Source organism: Anomaloglossus baeobatrachus, chromosome 7 (genome assembly GCF_048569485.1).
Source record: "Anomaloglossus baeobatrachus isolate aAnoBae1 chromosome 7, aAnoBae1.hap1, whole genome shotgun sequence".
NCBI classification, from domain to species: domain Eukaryota; kingdom Metazoa; phylum Chordata; class Amphibia; order Anura; family Aromobatidae; genus Anomaloglossus; species Anomaloglossus baeobatrachus.
The window spans coordinates 27,052,190-27,074,689 of record NC_134359.1 but is presented as its reverse complement, the minus strand read 5'-3'; the positions used below and the strand labels follow the sequence as shown (position 1 = coordinate 27,074,689).

The 22,500-nt window shown below is 42.4% G+C and overlaps 1 protein-coding gene across 5 annotated transcripts in view; it reads left to right on the top strand.

Annotated features, from left to right (window-relative positions):
* Window positions 1-22,500, top strand: part of LRP1B (LDL receptor related protein 1B) — a 2,012,817-nt gene that overhangs the window by 850,187 nt on the left and 1,140,130 nt on the right. For all 5 annotated transcript variants that reach the window (XM_075317168.1, XM_075317164.1, XM_075317167.1 and 2 more), the window contains exons 4-5: window positions 9,713-9,832; window positions 13,812-13,940. In XM_075317168.1, coding sequence (XP_075173283.1) covers window positions 9,713-9,832; window positions 13,812-13,940 — 249 coding nt within the window. The remainder of the gene's footprint in view (window positions 1-9,712; window positions 9,833-13,811; window positions 13,941-22,500) is intronic.

Genomic DNA, 22,500 nt, shown 5'->3' with positions numbered 1-22,500 from the left:
TCTAGCAGATTATCATACCTTGTACAATGGTGGTCAGTATCGGGCCATCACAGATCGACTATTCCAGGCAGAGCACTATTTGAACAGCAAAGTCATTTTTTGATATCCATGGCCAGCAGTATCCTCACTTGTCTGAAAACGTTAAGCTCTTTTGGTCAGCGGGATCCTCTCTCCTCTAGAGTGTAAGCTCATATGTTCAGCAGGGTCCTTTCTCTCGTGTAGAGTGTAAGGTGTTATGGTCATAGGGGTCCTCTCTCTCTCCTGTAAAATGTATGCTCCAATGGTCATTGAGGTCTTCACTCTCTCTCTTTCCTGTAGAGTGTAAGTTGTTATGCTCAGTGGGGTCCTCTCTCTCCTATAGATTATAAGCTCTTATGGTCAGCGGGGTCCTCTCTCTCTTTCCTGTAGAGTGTAAGTTCTTATGGTCAGCGGGGTCCTCTCTCTCTTTCCTGTAGAGTGTAAGCTCTTATGGTCAGCGGGGTCCTCTCTCTCCGTAAGCTTTTATGCTCAGCAAGGTCCTCTCTCTCCTGTAGAGTGTAAGTTCTTATGGTCAACAGGATCCACTCTCTCTCTCTCGCCTGTAATGTGTAAGCTCTTATGGTCAGCAGGGTCCTTTCTTTCCTGTAGAGTGTAAGGTGTTATGGTTAGAGGGGTCCTCTCTGTCTCCTGTAAAATGTATGTTCCAATGGTCATTGGGGTCTCGCTCTTTTCTATAGAGTATAAGGTCTCATGGTCAGTAGGGTCCTCTCGCTCCTGTAGAGTGTAAGCTCTTATGGTCAGAGTGGTCCTCTCCCTCTCTCTCTCTCTCTCTCCTGTAGAGTGTAAGGTCTTATGGTCATCTGAGTTCTCTCTCTCCTATAGAGTATAAGCTCTTATAGTCAACAGGGTCCTCTCTCTCTCCTGTAGAGTATAAGGTCTTATGGTCAGCGGACTCCTCTCTTTCAGTCTCCTGTAGAGTTTAAGCTCTTATGGTCAGCGGGGACCTCTTTCTCCTTTAGAGTGTTAGCTCTTAGGCCTGTTTCACACATCAGTGAAAAACACAGACGTAAAAACGCATATGTCCCTCCGTGTGCCGTGATTCACAGCACATGTGGGTTGTCCATGTGCAATCTGTGATACGTAATCCATGATGGACATATACTCACTCGTCCCATTCCTGCTGTCCATGGTGCTGAAGTCTTCAGCTCTGCTGCATCCGGCCGCCGCTGTCTCTCACCTCTGTAGCTTCGTCCGGGTTGGCTCTGGCTGCATTTATGAATATGCATGCCATAATAAACAGGCCAGGAAGCTGCAGAGAGCAGAGGCTGCACAGAGCGCCGCTGAAGGGCAGGTGAGTTGAAAATGTTTTTTATTTTCAATGCACATTCTTTTCTGGTACGTGTTTCATGGACCACACCATAATGTGGTCCGTGGGACATGAGTGATGCTAAAAAAAATGGACTTGTCTCCGTGTGGCAATCACAGACACGCCTGTATGCCGCACAGAGACACAGTCAGGGAAAATGCACTGATGTGTGCGCAGACCCATTGATTATAATGGGTGTGCGTATCGCAGTGATTCTGGTACATATAAAAACTGTCACATACGAACCAGAATCACTGACATAAGAAAGAGGCCTTATGGTCAGTGGGGTCCTCTCTCTCTTTCTCCTGTAAAGTGTAAACGTTTATGGTTAGTGGGGTCCTTTCTCTCTCTTTCTCATATAGAGTGTAAGCTCTTATGGTATGCAGGGTCCTGTCTCTCCTGTAGAGTATAAGTTCTTATGGTATGCAGGGTCCTGTCTCTCCTGTAGAGTGTAAGCTCTTATGGTATGCAGGGTCCTGTCTCTCCTGTAGAGTGTAAGCTCTTATGGTATGCAGGGTTCTGTCTTTCCTGTAGAGTGTAAGGTCTTATGGTATGCAGGGTTCTGTCTTTCCTGTAGAGTGTAAGCTCTTATGGTATGCAGGGTTCTGTCTTTCCTGTAGAGTGTAAGCTCTTATGGTATGCAGGGTCCTGTCTCTCCTGTAGAGTGTAAGCTCTTATGGTATGCAGGGTCCTGTCTCTCCTGTAGAGTGTAAGCTCTTATTTTCAGTAGGGTCCTCTCTCTATCTCTTGTAGAGTGTAAGCTCTTATTTTCAGTAGGGTCCTATCTCTATCTCTTGTAGAGTGTAAGCTCTTATGCTCAGCAGGGTCCTCTCTTTTTTTTTCTCCTGTACAGTGTAAACTCTTATTGTCAGCAGAGTCCTCTCATTCAGTGAGTCAGTGGGGTTATCTGTCTCTCTCTCTCTTTCTCTCTCCTTTCCACTTCATTTTTTAGCAAATTTCAAGTATTGAAACTTGCACAAATTTATTTGCCACAAATCAAACTTGTGGAAAAATTTGACAAAGTTGAGAAACTCGAATTTCATAAGATCTGCTCATCACCACTTTTACCTCGCTATAACGGTTAGTCATCTTTAGCATTTGAAAGTCCAGTCTGTGTTATCTACTACATTTTGGCTAAGATACATTGCTCCTTGGCTTTTTTCTTGTCTTGGCACATCCAAAGATGTGTGTTGTAAGACAATTAGTTTTAAATAAAACCTGATTTTTTTTACACTCTCGGGAGTTGTGTGTGATATACGTGTCTATATGTGGCCACCCTGTCATTGTGATTGCATGTATAGCCAGCTGTGGGTTTTGAAAGCATGTCTCCTCAGAAATTAAAGTCTTTGAGTAAATTTGGGAAAAGCTAAGGGAAGAAACATTGTGTGATGCTCGACACTATGTGGCATAGTGTGATGCTAGTCACTAGATCGCACTAGATACTACTTGCATGCAGTGTGAACGGAGAGGTAGTCTAACAAGCCAGAATCAGGAACCAAGCGGACACGACAGGACACAGGGAGCAGGCAGAGACGAGACCAAGATACAGGCCGAGGGTCAGGATACCAGGAGAGTATGTATAGGATACAGGGAGCAGGAGGAGATGGGGTCAGGAGAAGGTCTGAGGTCAGAAGCCAGGAGGTAACGACAAAGTCAGGGGGCAGGCAGAGCAGAGTCAGCCACAGTCTAGGGTCGAGAAGCAAAGATCAGATAACTGTACAAAAACGGGAGCCAAGAGCACTTACTGCAGGACCAGAAAATAAGACTGGTGACATTCCAGGCGAACATGCTACCTAATAAAAAAGAGCAATCACCCGGAAAAGAGAGCCCCTCCCAGCACCAGCGTAGGACCCAGTGCTGAGAAACAACCCGTCCTCCGGAGCTCAATACAAACAGTAGAGCATCAAACCCTGCAAAATGGAACTGGCAAGTACAAGGAGAGCATGGCAGAACATAACAGAGCACTAGATGCTCCGCACATCGTACCGTGACACATTGGTAGTTCCAAAATACCATAACTTAGAGTTGTAGGTGCCTTCAACTGGGTTGACATTAGTCCTTTGACTTGGAAAGGACTCACACCAAGACAGAGGCACGTCGAACGTCATTGAGCTCTTCCATACATGAGTCTATGTAAATTGGGTGTACGCTTGATCGCGTTGATGCATTATGACTACCCAGCTGTGCTCATCTGTTCATGGAGGAAGGTGTTTCCATTGGGGATCTCCCTCCAATCAGTAAAGGATAAGGGGAGCTATTAATTTTGCTTGAAGTTGTCAAAGAAGGAAAGCTCTTCGCATTCTGCCCGCAAAACTGATACAAAGCTTGTCACTCATGTATAAATGGATAGAATCGCATAGATGAAAATTTCCTTTTCAGCTCAACAATATCACGGGGGAACAGCGCTGCCATATCTAATTAAGGCACTCTTTGTTACATAGCCAAAAAATACAAATACCTTGTCCAAATCTTTTCTTTTAATTTATTTCAAGGTAATTTATTTTTACAGGGATTTCTTATTATCTTAGAGGATTAACTCCAACAAGAGACATCGTTTCACCTCTAAAGATCTTACATATCCTGCCTCAGGCGAAACAATTTGTATCTCGCGTCCCCTCTATTTACCGTCATTTTAGCCAAGGATTATTATTATAACACTTTTATTTATATTGATCTTTTATTAAACTTCTCGATCTCAATCTCATTCTGAGAATGTGTCTTGAAATAAAAACCTATTGATTTAATAGACGTGGCAGTAATGGAGTTTACCTGGAAAATAAGGGAGAAATGATTTACAAGAGATAAAATGAAGCATTAGGGTTTATTAAATTTCTACTTGATTACATTTTATACATTTTATTTTAACATTCTTTACTCTTTTGATATTTTTAATATTATTTTGTATAACATTGGAATGAATTATCTACTTTATATTTTTTTCATGTAATTGTGCCACTCATATCCTTTGGTCAGATGCTACAGTGCTAGACATATCTGACAATGGCTCTATTCACATCTCATTATTTGAGTATGCTTTATGTATGTGATGGGGCTATTTATTTATAGGGAACATACAGTGCGGTGCCGGGAGCTGATGTGGAGCAACCTCTTGACTTTTTTTCCGGTTCCGTTCATAGGGAGCAACCTCTTCACTTTTCTTCCAGGTCCGCTGATGGGGAGCAACCTCTTGACTTTTCTTCTGGTTCCACTGATGGGAAGCAATCTTTTGACTTTTCTTCTGGGTCCGCTGATGGGGAGTAACCTCTTGACTTTTTTTCCGGTTCCGCTAATGGGGAGCAACCTCTTGACTTTTCTTCTAGTTCCACTGATTGGGAGCAACCTCTTCACTTTTCTTCCGGTTCTGCTGATGGGGAGCAACCTCTTGACTTTGTTTCCGGTTCCGCTGATGGGGAGCAACCTCTTGATTTTTCTTCCGGTTTTGGTGATAGGAAGCAACCTCTTGACTTTTCTTCCAGTTCCGCTGATGTGGAGTAATCTCTTGACTTTTCTTCTGGGTCCGCTGATGGGGAGCATCCTCTTAACTTTTCTTCTGGTTCCGCTGATGGGGAGCAGCCTCTTGACTTTTCTTTCGGTTCCACTGATGGGGAGCAATTTCTTGACTTTTCTTCCAGTTCTGCTGATGGGAAGTAACCTCTTGACTTTTCTTCCAGGTCCACTTATGGGGAGCAACCTCTTGACTTTTTTTCTGGTTCCACTGATAGGAAACAACCTCTTGACTTTTCTTCCGGTTATATACCTACATGTCAATATAGATATGAGCCCGTGGAGAGTTGACTCGTATCTATTTTCCTTTTTTACCTTGACCATCTCAAAAATAAATCCAGCAAAATGACAGTCGGTACTATTTTGCTGAATTAGAGTGATTCTGTCCCATCTGATTTTTTTGTGAAATTCAATCCAAAGTGGAACTGCTATGAATTGATTTGCTGTTTCCTATTATCCGCGCATGCGCATCACCACCATTAACTATGGGACTATCTACTAGATAAAAAAGCTGATCACCAAAGGTCCCAACGCTTGGACCTCCACCGATCATGAAAATGGAACACTGGAGTGCTCAATGTGAAAGAAGGCTTTTCTGCGCATGCGCACCACAACTTCATTAGTTATCAATGAGACTGTCGGAAATATCCAAGTTATAAACTCATAAACAATGGACCCCTAATGCTTATAGTCCCAAATCTATAGCAAATTAGAAAGCACCAAATTCCTCTAGTCTGAGAATGAAACTTGTGAAATGCTCCACAAACTGTATAGCAGTAGTGATGTAAACAACTAGGTTAATTAAATATCGTGAAACTGAAATGACAAAGAAGGGGAGCACAAATGGTGTCTTATCCGGTGGTACCAGAAAGAATTTTAAAGGTGCACTAACCTGCTGCGGTTGTGTTAAAGACACAACCACTATAACCACGTGTTGAGGAAGGCTGCTGCAGAACCCCGGAAGATGGCGTTGGAGGAGTTGGAAGAAAAGGATCTATCCGCCCTGCCAGAAGAAGATTACTGAAGATCAACGGGGATTAAGACATCAGATTTTATTGTTCTACGCACTTCTGAGCTGTAAAACTCCTTCTTCAGGACAAAAATCAATAATGTACATTACCCAATTAATGTACATTATTGATTTTTGATCCTAAAGAAGGGGTTTTACAGCTCCGAAATGCTTAGAACAATAAAATCCGATGTCTTAATCCCCATTGATCTTCAGTGATCTTCTTCTGACAGGACGGATAGATCCTTTTCTTTTATCTCCTCCTAGGTTAATTAAATGTCACGCTAGGTATTGGGAAGAACCAAGTGCACAGCAAAAGGGAAGGGAAACCCTGTGTAGAGGGAGAGGAAAGATGGAGACTTTTGACTGAACCTACCGCTGGTGTCCCTCACCCTAGATAGGTTCCGCACCTATGCGCCAAGCCAGATACATAACCCTAAGTATCCCTGGTGCTGGACCCTAAATAGGGAACGAATGGGATGAGCTCTTCGCCAACCCCACTAAACACTAAAGAAGACACAAGGAGGACACACAGGGGGAACTACTTATCATTAGATGACTCAGGAAGATGTTCATCAGAGCTTTTAGCAACGACACAACACAGGAGTACAAACCACCTTCTTGCAACCTTGGCTTGAAGGAACTAAAAATATCACCAGCACCAGTCCAAAGAAGGAAGCGGTATTTATGCACTAAGAGAATACTGATGATCAGCAGCTGGGTGGAAGGCGAGCTCCTGCTGGGTCCAAAAGGGAGAGAGATAAATCCAGCAAGAAAGCTACCAATACCAATGAATACTGACAGCAGGAACAATGGAAAGTCAGGGATTCTGTGCAGATGCTGTGACCTTCTATGGCCGGAAACCACATGACTGTGACTGTCTATCACACGGGACACATCCGTGTCATTAAATCATTTCATAAGCAATTTGCCATCAGCAAAAGTGTTGCAAATTTTTTCCAGAAATATAACAAATTCACAAAACGATTCATAGACAAATCTAAAAGTTGAACAAACAACTTTAAATTCATTTTCTACCTATAAATGGCGTTGAGCTGCAATACCAGTCAACGCCACTAGATAATATTGGCGCTGTTTTAACAATAAAATCAATTCTTTCATCTTAAACTACTCCCTTTGCTTGAACAATAAAGTAAAGGTTTTGCAGGTTCCTATTGTCTAATATTATAATTTATAATCACAAACCATTTAGTGTCACAAATATGTAAATATGAGATCAGAGAGGACATTTCTGCTCTTGACTCTCTGAAGGGCATTGATGTTCTCTGGACAGTTGTAACCTCTACAATAAAAACAATTACCTCTTGTCCTTCTGGCAACAAATCCTGGTTGACAACTACTAATAGCAGCTATTACGGCACCAATAAGGGTTGTCAAGCAGTGTTTTTCCCCAGCTCCTAAATGTCTGTCATGTTAATGAAAGTATACTTTTAAAATATGTATTTAGAATATAAAATATGTGTTTATAAAGTATTATTTCTTGCTCGGAATCTATTATTGAGAATAATTCAGAAACAGCAGAATTAAATATTGACCCCTTGCTACACCAGGAAGACGTCCATTTACATTACTGGCAATGGCTATAACGCAAAAGGGAACATTGAAAAAGTCAATAGTAAAGTAATAGGAGATAGGAAAAGTTCAAAAATTAGTAAACTTTGAATAATAAAAAGTAACACATAATTAGGATCCAAATCATTGAGGCTTTCACACCAAAATTCTGGTGTAAAAGCTTTAAAAAGTCACAAACTTTAAGCGCAACACAGAGTTGCGTCTAAATTCTGTGACTTTTGGTGTTTTTATGCCAGTTACTTCCAACATAGGTTGTTATTGATATCTGGTGAAACATTCATGTCTATAGCACCTTTAGAAATATATCTCATTAGAAAATTAGAGACAAGATCAATACTTATTTCACGCGCTTTAAATAATATTCTAAGTAAATATGTTTCTAAAGATGCTCTTGACATGAATTTCTAACCAGATATCGGTAACAACCCTTCCAAGTCCCAACGGAAAATAAATCAAGTCATAGATGTCCATAAATTAAGTAATATGTAAAAATGAAAAATTACAGATGAAGAAAGAGAGGTGTAAAAAGCCATAGAAAAACATGACACCAGCTGAATTCTATCTGTAATTAGAAAGCAATCCTGCCACTTAGTGAAAAATAATACCAGCTGGTTAAACGGATGGCTTATAAAAAGGTGTTGCATTATCAAGGTTCCACACAAGAAACATCTCATGATGAGTAAAACTAGTGAGCTGTCTCAAGAGCTTTGCAATTATTTATTATTTCAAAACATACTAATGGCATTGATTTCAGAATTTCTAAACTACAGAAGGTTCCAGTCAAAACTGTTGGGGCCATAATCCAGAAGTGGGGGGAACATCATTTTACCATAAATCGTCAACAACCAAGAGCTTTTGCATGATTTCAGAACAGTGAAAAGTATTATCAGAATAGTTGTTCCAGAGCCAAACACCACCTGTGGAGGGCTACAGAAAGACCTGGAATCAGCAGGTATAATTGTTTTAAAGAGAACAATAAGTAATGCCCTCCCCATCCATGGCCTGTATGCATGCTCCTGTATGCACACTCACCACGCAAAAATCCATTGCTGACCAAAAAGCAGGTTTAAATGAGTTTATAGTTCACTCAACAATATTTAGACAAGTCTGTGAAATACTGAAAGAATACAGTCTGGTCAGATGACACCAAAATTTTACTCTCTGGATGTCATAACACAACTTGTTGGAGGTCAAAAGACAAACCACTACAAAAACACCAATAACAGTAAAGTGTACAGGAGGGAACATCATAGTGTGGGGCTGATTTTCAGTATACGACACTGGCAAACTTCATATGATTGAAGGAAGGATGAACGAACAAATGTACCTAGACATTCTGGATAAAAATCTGCTGCCATCTACCAGGATGATGAAGATGAAATGAGAGAGGACATTTCAGCAAGACAATGATCCCAAACACACAGCCAAGGAAACTCTCAACTGGATTCAGAGAAAGAAAATAAATCTGTTAGAATGGCCAAGCCAATCACCGGAGCTGGATCCAATAGAAAATGTATGGAAGGAACTAAAGCTCAGAGTTCATAAAGGAGCCAGGACCTGCAGGATGTGAGGAGTGTGTGTGGAAGAATGGGCCAAAATCCACCTAAGCAATGCAGGTCACTAGTGTCTCCATACAGGAGGTGTTTTGAAGTTCCATCACCAACAAAGGCTTTTGTACAAACTATTAAATACATTTCAGTAAGCGTGTTCAATACTTTTTCCTGTCTGTGGTGTATTTTGATGCCAAAAATACCCAAAAAAATAAAGAAAATTATTTTTTAAACCTGTCAATGTTATCATTTTTTTTTTTTGCTAAATAAATATTTGGCATCCCCTAAATTCTAAGACTATGCAATAAAGTAAATATGTGCTTTAGTGTGAATGGTCAGGTGCATAGTTAGTGAAGGTCTGGGTGATGGGAAAAGGGGACAACAAGTCTTTTTGATTTGTAGAGTATTTTTTAATTAAGACAGGCATTAAAAAAAGAAAGAAACAAACAATGAAAAACTTATTTAACATTATTGTTATTTGTTTGCTACATAGTGTCAAAACATGTATTTTTTAAAAATAATTAAAAAAAAAATTCAAACAAAATTAACTATCAAAGAGGAAAAAAAATTGGGTATGACGAGTAAGAAAACAATGGTTTGACGGTTAAAGAGTTTGGTTTATTTTGAGGTCGGGGAGTGATTTTTCAGCTTTCTACAATGAATTGCAGGACCGTAATATGTATTTTTTTTCTTTTTTCTGTTTTCTTACAGAACTGCAATCCGCGTGTCACAAAAATAGCTGCCAATACAGATGTGGCATCAGCAGAAACAGCACCCAGTGCTACTGCAGGGACGGCTACGAGCTGGCGGCCGACAGGAGGAGCTGTGCAGGTGAGACGCCTCGATTACCCGGCATTGCCCCAATTAGGCACAAGGTGGCACAGAGCTGTATGAAATTGCATCGTCATAAGGAGCTTAATATCTGCAGATGGACCGGTACCAGGCAAACCATGCATGAATTAGGAAACATTTAGCTTGCTTATTTCCATAGCCTTGATGTGGCCATAACTATTTCTGATGACTGCAATAGCTATACAGAAATGAGAAAAACAACACCTCCGCATCAGGGCCCATAAAATGTCCTCACTGAGTCTAAAGCTTTTATAAACAGCTGCATAACTGATATACAGCAGAAGCACATGTAATAATATGAGAGATAGATGGATGGATGGATGGATGGATGGATGGATGGATGGATGGATGGATAGATAGCTAAAGTAAATAGAAAGATAGATAGATAGGTAGAGGGGTAGATAGGATTGCATCTATCTAGCTATCTATCTGTATGCCTAATTATCTACTTCTCAATCCATTCATCCATCCATGTATCCATCTATTCATCCATCCATCCATCCATCCATTCATCCATCTATTTATCCATCCATCAGTCCATCTGTCCATCTATCTATCTATTTATCTATCTACCTATCTATCTATCTAGCTATCTGTCTGTCTATTCATCTACTTTTCCATCTATCCACCCATCCATCCATCTATTCATCCATCCATCTATCTATCTATCTATGTCACAATGTGACTGTGAGATAGTGAGGGGCAGGGGCTTCTATGCTATCCCTCATGCTAGGGGTCCCTAAGCTATCCCTAACCTCAGGGTTACACCTAATGGTGGAGATGCCTGAGTCTCATCCCTGGTTATGCTCCTGATCATAAACTAATCTGATTCATCCCTCCCACCAGGTAAGGAAGGGTCAGGAGTGAGATGGAAACACAGATAAAGACAGACATGAGAAAACCAAAACACTTATACACTCAAAACTGTCAGGAATAAAAAATGAGAGACTGAAGAGAAAAGCAAGAATAGGAAGGTAGCAACGAAAAGAGAACAATGATTAACTCCACAACTGCACACAACAGCAAGTGCTACAACCACCAGTTAGTCTGGATCAAAACCACCTATCCAGACCAGCTTAGATAAACAGTTGATGGCATAGAAGGAAGGATCTAGCCAGCATATATAGAAGGGGAGCAGATGTAATTGGCTCCCCACAACATGTGATCAAAGGAGACTAACAAGCAGACCAACAGAGATTAACTCTTGCAAGCCTACTGTCATGCACAGACTTAGAGAAGGTCCAGCGTGAGGCAAAACACACAAGGGGTACACCAAACAAGGGGTACACCAGGGACATGTTAACAATGGTGGGCCCTGGTGCTAATGAGGGGGAAGAAAGGGCACTTTCTGCACTCACCTGCAGCTGCATCCTGCAGTCCTATCCAGTCCCTATACAGGTTCCGCACCTGTCGCTGAGAAGGTTACCTGAAATCCTGAAAGACCCTCTAGTAACTCTGGCTAGTGAACTGGCAGGTAACAATCACTATTCCCATCGCTGTACTAATACAACATGAAGGAAAGGTACGACAGACAGGGGGAACAACAAAAGGATAAAACCCAGCTACATGGCTGGTCAGACATTAGGACTGCAGCCTACACCAGTTCACTGCAACAAGGGCTCCAGCAGCTCCTTCCACCTCAAGGTCTAGCTACAGAATGGATTCAGAATAACTGGTGCCCTCTAATGAGAGATGTGACCATATATAGAGGAAGGGAGTGGTCACCAACCGAATTTACTTTAGGCTAGGAGTCAGAAGCTGCTGGAAAGCAAAACTGACATTAACCCTTTCAGCACAAAAGGAGAGGAAATATGTTAATTGTGAGGAGTCTCAAATGGCAAATAGAAACTCTGGCCCAGATCCTGTCACAAGTTTCTAGAAAAAGAGAGACAACCATGACATCTCCCTATGAACTACCAATCTGTTGGTTGATGCTCGAGTCATCCTGCGTTGATCACAGACATCAGAGGGAGTGTCAGAATCTGTAGTCTTAACATATCTCAATGCTGCCATGACAGTCAGCAATGTTCGTAAAAACCTCTGTGTGACTATGTATATCTTTCTCTCATCTATCTCTCTATCTATCTATCTATGTCACAATGTGACTATGAGATAGTGAGGCACAGGGGCTCTTATGTTATCCTTTATGCTGGGTGTCCCTAGGCTATCCATAACCTCAGGGTTACCCCTAATGGTGGAGATGCCTGAGTCTCATTCCTTGCTATGCTCCTGACCAAAACTAATCTGATTCCCCCCTTCCACCAGAGATGGAAGGTCCAGGAGTGAGATGGAAACAGAGATAAAGACAGACAGGGGATAAAAAACTCTGAAATAGGCTCCATGGACCTTTTTGATTTGCATACTTCCCAGGGGGAAATGCACCTAGGATTTCACTGTGTTGAGCGCCCTCGCTGGCTGCCGGCAGTGTTTTCTGGCTGGTCTCCCCAATACCAGTGATTGTTTTGTCTTATTGGTCTACTAGGCATTGCTCCCACCTGGCTAGAATGGTACTCCACACTGATGAGGGGCAACACCCCGAAACAGCTGTCTGTGGATGGATATCTGGCCTTGGTATTTCCTTGTCATATCTTTAAACTCATCAAGAGCTGGATATTGACTAAAAGGGCCACTTAATATGGTGGTTATGGTGGTCTCCTAAAAAGAGCTACTCCTTGGCTAGGTCTTTCCCGGAGGGATATCTGGCTATTTTCTGTGTCGAGACTCCTAACAGAGGCTCCATGGACCTTTTTGATTTGCATACTTCCCAGGGGCCAATCCACCTAGGATTTCACTGTGTTGAGCGCTCTTGTTGGCTGCCGGCAGTGTTTTCTGGTTGGTCTCCCCGAGGTCAGTGATTGTTTTGTCTTGTTGGTCTACTAGGCATTGCTCCCACCTGGCCAGAATCCTACTCCACACTGATGAGGGGAAATACCCCGAAACAGCTGTCTGTGGATGGATATCTGGCCGTGGTATTTCCCTTGTCATATCTTTAAACTCGTCAAGAGCTGGATATTGACTAAAAGGGCCACTTAATATGGTAGTTATGGTGGTCTCCTAAAAAGAGCCACTCCTTGGCTAGGTCCTTCCCGGAGGGATATCTGGCTATTTTCTGTGTCGACTCAAGACTCCTAACAGAGGCTCCATGGACCTTTTTGATTTGCATACTTCCCAGGGGGCAATGCACCTAGGATTTCACTGTGTTGAGCGTTTCAGAGTCTATATTGACTCCTTCATCAGGAAAAAAACACTGGTGGCTTTTTTCCCGATGAAGGAGTCAATATAGACTCTGAAACGCGTTGAAAATAAAAATCATGTAGATAATACCTCTGGACTCATCTCTCGAATTTATTCCACGGCAGTGCTGTTTACCCTTTCTAAATCTCGTGCATAGACATAGAAGTTAAATATGTTGGCGCTATAGAAATAAAACTTATTATTATTATCATTATTAGACTGCTGGCGTCACGACTAAGGAGAGCCAAGAGCTTTCTGCAATCTTCAGTTTTATTGACTATAACCAGTATTTATTAAGTCTCAAAGCTCCCCCTAGTGGTGGCTTTAGGCAGATAAAATGGTCTCATTTTTCTCTAGGTTATGTAATGATTTTGGTGCCAAGATATATTTTAAGTCATTTTTAAATTTAGAATTTAGGAAAGATAATGTATATTCACTTGACCTTTACCCAGCATCACACATTATAACCATGCGAGGATCTTCATGCTAGTCTCTTACAAGAAATATATAAATATTGCAAGCATCATATAAATCCTCTATTTTCTAGGTGATTTTTTCCCTTAAAGGTATCTGGTTCACAACAGAACGTAACTGTCTGCATATATCTTTACTATTATTACTAGATTATTTATTATATGAGTTGACAATAAATAATTCAGCTCGGTCTTTGTAAGCATAATGCGGAGTATGGATGATTAATTTCCCTCCGTCATGTCTCTTTCAGATGTAGATGAGTGCGCATTGTACGGATCCTGCAGCCAGACTTGTAGAAATACACAGGGGTCTTACACTTGCAGCTGTGTGGAGGGGTATATCATGCAGTCCGACAACACAACCTGCAAAGCAAAAAATGGTAAGTTCCAGTAACTGAGGGAGATTTCTTGTGTGATATTTCATGATGTGAACAAAATATAGTCCATTATCTGTATCTAAAATATATCTAGACAATAAAGAACTATATGAGACAAGCCATGTAAACAATAAAGAACTATGAGACACAAGTCATGTAGACAATAAAGAACTATATAAAACACAAGTCATGTAGACAATAAAGAACTATATGAGACACAAGTCATGTAGACAATAAAGAACTATATAAAACACAAGTCATGTAGACAATAAAGAACTATATAAGACACAAGTCATGTAGACAATAAAGAACTATATGAAATACAAGTCATGTAGACAATAAAGAACTATATGAGACACAAGTCATGTAAACAATAAAGAACTATGAGACACAAGTCATGTAGACAATAAAGAACTATATAAAACACAAGTCATGTAGACAATAAAGAACTATATAAAACACAAGTCATGTAGACAATAAAGAACTATGAGACACAAGTCATGTAAACAATAAAGAACTATATAAAACACAAGTCATGTAGACAATAAAGAACTATATAAAACACAAGTCATGTAGACAATAAAGAACTATGAGACACAAGTCATGTAAACAATAAAGAACTATATAAAACACAAGTCATGTAGACAATAAAGAACTATATAAAACACAAGTCATGTAGACAATAAAGAACTATATAAAACACAAGTCATGTAGACAATAAAGAACTATATAAAACACAAGTCATGTAGACAATAAAGAAGTATATAAAACACAAGTCATGTAGACAATAAAGAACTATATAAAACACAAGTCATGTAAACAATAAAGAACTATATAAAACACAAGTCATGTAGACAATAAAGAACTATATGAAATACAAGTCATGTAGACAATAAAGAAGTATATAAAACACAAGTCATGTAAACAATAAAGAACTATATAAAACACAAGTCATGTAGACAATAAAGAACTATATAAGACACAAGTCATGTAGACAATAAAGAAGTATATAAAACACAAGTCATGTAAACAATAAAGAACTATATAAAACACAAGTCATGTAGACAATAAAGAACTATATGAAATACAAGTCATGTAGACAATAAAGAACTATATAAGACACAAGTCATGTAAACAATAAAGAACTATATAAAACACAAGTCATGTAGACAATAAAGAACTATATAAAACACAAGTCATGTAAACAATAAAGAACTATATAAAACACAAGTCATGTAGACAATAAAGAACTATATGAAATACAAGTCATGTAGACAATAAAGAACTATATGAAATACAAGTCATGTAGACAATAAAGAACTATATAAAACACAAGTCATGTAGACAATAAAGAACTATATGAAATACAAGTCATGTAGACAATAAAGAAGTATATAAGACACAAGTCATGTAGACAATAAAGAACTATATGAAATACAAGTCATGTAGACAATAAAGAAGTATATAAGACACAAGTCATGTAGACAATAAAGAACTATATGAAATACAAGTCATGTAGACAATAAAGAAGTATATAAAACACAAGTCATGTAGACAATAAAGAACTATATGAGACACAAGTCATGTAAACAATAAAGAACTATGAGACACAAGTCATGTAAACAATAAAGAACTATGAGACACAAGTCATGTAAACAATAAAGAACTATATAAAACACAAGTCATGTAGACAATAAAGAACTATATAAAACACAAGTCATGTAGACAATAAAGAACTATATGAAATACAAGTCATGTAGACAATAAAGAAGTATATAAGACACAAGTCATGTAGACAATAAAGAACTATATGAGACACAAGTCATGTAAACAATAAAGAACTATGAGACACAAGTCATGTAGACAATAAAGAACTATATAAAACACAAGTCATGTAGATAATAAAGAACTATATGAGACACAAGTCTTGTAGACAATAAAGAACTATATGAAATACAAGTCATGTAGACAATAGAAAACTATATAAGACACAAGTCATGTAGACAATAAAGAACTATATGAAATACAAGTCATGTAGACAATAAAAAACTATATAAGACACAAGTCATGTAGACAATAAAGAACTATATGAAATACAAGTCATGTAGACAATAAAGAACTATATAAGACACAAGTCATGTAGACAATAAAGAACTATATGAGACACAAGTCATGTAAACAATAAAAAACTACATGAGACACAAGTCATGTAAACAATAAAGAACTACATGAGACACAAGTCATGTAAACAATAAAGAACTACATGAGACACAAGTCATGTGAACAATAAAGAACTACGAGACACAAGTCATGTAGACAATAAAGAACTATATAAAACACAAGTCATGTAGATAATAAAGAACTATATGAGACACAAGTCTTGTAGACAATAAAGAAGTATATGAGACACAAGCCAACTAGACAATAAAGAAATATATGAGACACAAGACAACTAGACAATATAGAACTACCGTATATGAGACACAAGTAATGTAGACAATAAAGAACTATATGAAACACAAGACAACTAGACAATAAAGAACTACCGTATATGAGACACAAGTCATGTAGACAATGTAGACAATAAAGAACTTTATGTGACACAAGTCATGGAAGTCCATGGCATATCATTATTCTCTTTCTTGCAGTCTTTGACCAGTAACACTGCATTGCTATCTCCACCTTGCTCTATTCTTCACCCATTTGGATATATGTTTACTCTTCTTCCATCATGGAGCTAAAATCGGTGAAGAGATCGGAGAGTCTTCTGTCTCTCACTGCTGAGTATTTGATGCAGTGTAGCAGGAGGTGGGTTTCTTCTTTCAGGGCCTCAGGGTCACAGTGTGGGCACAATCTGTCCTCCCTGGGCTTGTAGCTATGTCTGTGGTGGCCACATTCCAAGGCCAGACTGTGGGAACTGAGTCTATATCGGCCCAGGGACCTGGGTTTCTGGGTTCCAATGTTTCTCCAGATATGGGGTCAGTCTGTAGTCTCTAGGTAGACTCCAGTATTTAGTCAACTTCTTTGAGGTGATGATATCGTTCCTCCAGTCACTGACATATCTCTCCTGGCGCCTGTCTACCATCTTCCTGATTGTGGCTTTTGTCAGGCTGCTGTGATTGGTGATTTGGTCCTGTTGGGTTTGGGTGAGCTGTTTTGGGGTCCTGGCTTGTCTAGACTGCCTACATATAGCAGATCTTTATGGTGATGGGAGCTTATATCGCTGCTATTTAGGTGAGCCCAGAGTGACAGCACCCTCTCAGGACAGCTAGGTGTAGAAGGATTCTGCTCAGTTCATCCCGGCAGGCACTGTTGGAGGTGCTTTGATAGACCTGGAAAAAATGCTTACAGAATTCCAGGTGTAATATTTCTCCTGGGCTGGAATCCCACCTTGATTAGTCTGGATATGTGTGAGAGCCCCAGACTTCTCTGACATGCAGGAAGATCAAGGTGATGATAGAATCAAAGACTCTCACTGGTAGCTTCAGATGATAGAGATTCCTTTGGGTGGCCTAGAAGGTTTTGCAGGCCTTGTGTTTCAGTGTCTCTATGGCTTGTTTGAAGCTCCCTGACTGGTAAATTTCCAGGCCCAGGTAGATGTATTTGTCCATTCCTGTAAGACGGCAGTTGTTTAGCACAAATGTAGGTGTTGATCCTATCTTGTCTTTTTCCTCTGGGACACCATAATGTTGGTTTTCTTTTGGTTGATCGGTAGTGCCCATGTGGAGCTGAATTTGTAACTTTTATAGAAGCCTTTCTCAGATGGTGACAGCAGCAGTAGGTCATCTTCTTAGAGCAAGAATTTCACCGGGGCATCATGGAGGGGGAGACCTGGAGCAGTTGAAGTTTCCAGAGCAGTGTCCACTGATGATATTGATGTAAATATTGAAGAACCTTGCACGTAGGCTGTAGACCGGTCTGACTCCGCGTATCTCTGTTGGAAATAAGTTTGTTTTTTTCCTGTTAATTTGCAGCATTTCAAAGTTTTGTGTTTCCTTTGTCTGTCTTTGGCTATGTGCACACGTTGCGTTTTTTTCCGCGCGGAAAAAAACGCACCCTCTGGCAGAGGGGAGAATTGTAAACAATGCTTTTTGAGAAACAACGCATCGAAAACGCATGCGTTTTTCATGCGTTTTTCATGCGTTTTTCATGCGTTTTTTTAGGTGCGTTTTTTAAGACTTGTCAGTGTTAATAAAGTTGGTTGAACACAGACCTTTGGAAAAAAAACCCTGTGATGTCATTTCCTTCTCCACATTCTGTTTGGATAAATGGGAGGGCTTGGAATGGAAGGAGCACCATTTGAATTTTGGAAAAGTTGAAATAAACTTAGCCCACCTTGTCACATTAGCAGAGCCCCTTGGGTACCTATACGTCAGAAAACCCCCACAAGTGACCCCATTTTGGAATCTGCACCCCTCAAGGATTTTATTCAGGAGTATATTAAGCATTTTGAATCTACAGCTACTTCACCCAAAATGTTGCTGTAGCAACAATATTCTCACTTTTAGGCCCGTTTCACACGTCAGTGAAAAACAGTGACGTTTTTCACTGGCGTGTAAAACATGCACATGTCCCTCCGTGTGCCGTGAATCACGGCACACATGGGTTGTCTAAGTGCAATCCGGGCTCCGTTCTCCGTGGCCCGTGATTGCACTTAGAGATTAACTCACCTGCGCCCGCTCCCGCTCTCCATGGTGCTGATCGCTCACGCGGTGCAGCATCCGGCTGGCGCTGACCCCCGCAGCAGCTGCTTCCGGGTCGGCTGTGTCGCACATCATGAATATGCGCGACAATAATGAGCCGGCTCAGAAGCAGCCGGCAGAACGGGCTGTAGAGGACATCGCTGGACGCCGGGAGAGTAAAAATGATTTTTATTTTAAAAGCACTTTTTTTCTGGCATGTGTTTCACGGACCACACCACTGCGTGGTCCGTGGAACATCAGTGATGCCAGAAAAAAATGGACATGTCTCCGTGCGGCAATCACGCACACGCGGGTACGCCGCACGGAGATACGTGCAGTGAAAAATCACTGACGTGTGAGCAGACCCATTCATTATAATGGGTCTGCGTATGTCAGTGATTCTGGTACGTTTAAAAAAAAGCACAAACGTCCCAGAATCACTGACGTGTGAAACAGGCCTAAGGCTATGTGGCCATGATCCAGCGACACGGCGTCCAGTACACAGTGTCAGCCTCCTGCAGAGATGTGAGTGTTGTCCACGGGAGAACGCAGCTGGCCATGCCCACGATTTGGGTTCAGGCTGCTGTGGAGCTCTATGCTACCTGCAGAGAACACTCGTCTCCGCAGCATAAATTGACATGCTGAGGCTCGGGAAGCTGCGCCACCGGTCGGTTTATGCTGCGGAGAAAAGAAGCACAGTGGGCATGAGATTTCTAAATATCCGTCCACTGTGCTTCTACTGCACAACGCAGCGTCATGGACGCAGGGAAAACAATCTGCGCCCAAAACGCTGCAAACCCCGATTGTGGGCATCCAGCCTAAAAAGCGTCAATGGAGGTCAAATATATATACAACGTCCCACCCCCCCCTGCATATTCTAAGCTGGCACCTTTAGTACCTTTCATGTGGCACTAAAGGGTGCCTAGCCTAGTTTTTATCACAAAAACAAAAAAAAAATGGCGTGGGGTCCCCCCTATTTTTGATAGCCAGTCAGGGTAAAGCAGACAGCTGTAGCCTGCAAACCACAGCTGGCAGCTTCATCTTGTCTGGTGATCAATTTGGAGGGCTCCCCAGGTTTTTTTTTTTATTTATAAATAAAAATAATAAAAAAAAATAACATGGGGTCCCCCCAAATTAGATCACCAGCCAAGGTGAAGCTGACAGCTGAGGTCTGGTATTCTCAGGGTGGGAAGAGCCATGGTTATTGGACTCTTCCCAGCCTAAAAATAGCAGGCCACAGCCGCCCCAGAAGTGGCGCATCCATTAGATGGGCCAATCCTGGCGCTTCGCCCCAACTCATCCCGCGCCCTGGTGCGTTGGCTAACGGGGTAATAAATGGGGTTGATACCAGATGTGTAATATCACCTGGCATCAAGCCCAGCAATTAGTGATGTCACGGCGTCTATCAGACACCCGACATAACTAATTGACAGTAAACAAAAGCAAAAAAAGACAACAAAAAATTTTTATTAGAAAAAACACTCCCCAAATCATTCCCTTGTTCTCCAATTTAATAAAAAAAATGGGTCCGCAGAAATCCATTTGGATGTCCCACGTCGGCTCTGGACCTTCTAGAATATGGGGGCACGTTCAGGGAACGTATCCCCCATTTTCTAGGAGGGCAGACCCTCCATTTGAGGAGAGTGGGTGCCAAAAATCTGCACCCACTCTCCCCGGGTCACAGCTGCAGAGTGCGAGCAGCCAGCACAGCTCTCTGAACACAGTGCTGGCTGTCAGCTGCTCTGCTCATGTGACCGGCCAGCGTGCACTGTGAAGGAGGAGGGGGCCGCGGGGGATCAGCGCTGCGACCGGACAGGTATGTATGACACCGGGGGGAATTGGGGTGAACGGGCAGGGCCTGGGTGCATTTTTCTGTCGCATGTCTCAAGGCACATGCGACAGATAACATAGGAGCAGGGCGGCCGGTGCGCTACTGTGCGCGCGGCCATGTTGGATTTTCGGGAGGGGGGTCGGGGGTCGGGGCGGGCACTTTGGCGACACCGGGGGCTTTGCCAGGAAGTGAGGTCAACAGGAAACCTCTTGACCTCACTTCCAGGTAAATGCCTGCGTTCTGGCGTGCCGACAAAGCCCGCGGACCGCAACAAAAAAGCAGGTCCATGCGGTGTAGCTGCGTTCTGACCCCACATCATTGATTTCAATGGGGGAGAGAACGCAGCCACACCGCACAAAAGAAGTGACATGCTGCTTTTCTTTCCGCACCGATTTTTGGCATCCAAAACGCTGCGGAAAGAAACGCAGCGTGTGCACTGATTTTTCAGCTTTCCCATACACTTTGCTGGGAAAGCTGAACGCATGCAATTTGCCACTGAAACGCTGCAGTTCCAAACGCAGCTTTTCCGCGGTAAAAAACGCAACGTGTGCACACAGCCTAAATCTGTTTCCGTAGAGGTTTCGTTCTCTGATGGCACGATTTTGGACTTTGTTTCTGAGATCAATTTTTCTATCTATCTATCTATCTATCTCTCTAGCCATCCATCCATCCATCTATCTATCTATCTGTACCGCCCTGGGGGCTTGGCCGCTGCTGCCGAGCCGCTCGGATCCGGGCTCGCTGGGTCGGTGGCTCGAGCACCTCTGGACCGGGGGCCACGTCGCTCTGTGAAGGGGTTGTTGGTGATCGGGTGGATGCGCGGCCGGGCCGCGATAGAGATTGTTCGTGACGCCACCCATGGGTTGTGGTGATTATTGGCACCACCACTGCTGGTGATGGTGGGGGCTGCCGGGTGTCGTGTTGTGGTGCAGCTAGGTGTTGACCCGTCCGTGGGTAGGGGATGTGGGTCCCGGGGCCCGCTGGGGTGATGATGCCGGAGGGGTGCAGGGCAGGGCAGCGTAGCGCGTTACGGTGCCCGAGGGCACTAGTGTACTCACTCTGAGGAAACACACTGGAGTCACTGGTAAACCAAAAACGGGATGGTGGTCAGTGCCCTCAGCCGGCTGCGTTGTTCCCCCTACTTGGGTTGATGGTGTCCGTCTTTCTCCTGCACCTCTGTAAGCGGTGTGACTACTATGCCTGGACAACGGTAGTCCGCTCCCCGACTTGTAGGTGCCGGAGGAGCCCTTTTGCTCGCTGGTACTGGCCCGTGGGATCTTGGTGCCTGGGCGGTAGCTTCCTCTCCCCCTCAGTGGGCTGTTGCCTTCTCTCGGGACTTGGGGTGAGAATGGACCTATAGTCCAGACCGCAATCAGTTAATTTGACTTGGTCCAGTTACTTCTGGGCCATGTACGGGGTCTGAGTACCCTTTCCTGGTGCTCCAGTTTCGGTGTGACTCCCCGATTCGGTACCAGTGGGCCGCTACCCTGACCCGGTGCCTTGACTGTTCCGCCGGTTCTACTCCCGGCTTCCTGCAGACAGCCACCACTGCCTGTCTCCTGGCCACAGGGTCCCTAGGCTCCAACCTAGGCCCTGACAGACTTCTTCTCCTCAGCTCAGCACTTCTACCTCCTCTCCTTTCCTCTCCCTAACCTCAACTTCACTGTAACTGTAACTGTGACTGTAACTGTCTGGTTTTCCCCGCCCCTGACTATCAATCCTCTTCGGTGGGCGTGGCCAACCACCTGACTCCGCCCCCGTGTGTGTGGACGTCTGGTACAGATGGGGGTGACTCAGGGTTTTTGGGTGACTGTTGGTATCTTTTTGGGGGGGCAGGTGTAGTGTAAGGGCCTACCTGTGATCCCCTGGCTAGTCCTGGGTGTCACATATCTATCTATCTATCTATCTATCTATCCCTCTATCTATCTATCCCTCTATCTATCTATCTATCTATCTATCCCTCTATCTATCTATCTATCCCTCTATCTATCCCTCTATCTATCTATCTATCCCTCTATCTATCTATCCTTCCATCCATCCATCCATCCAT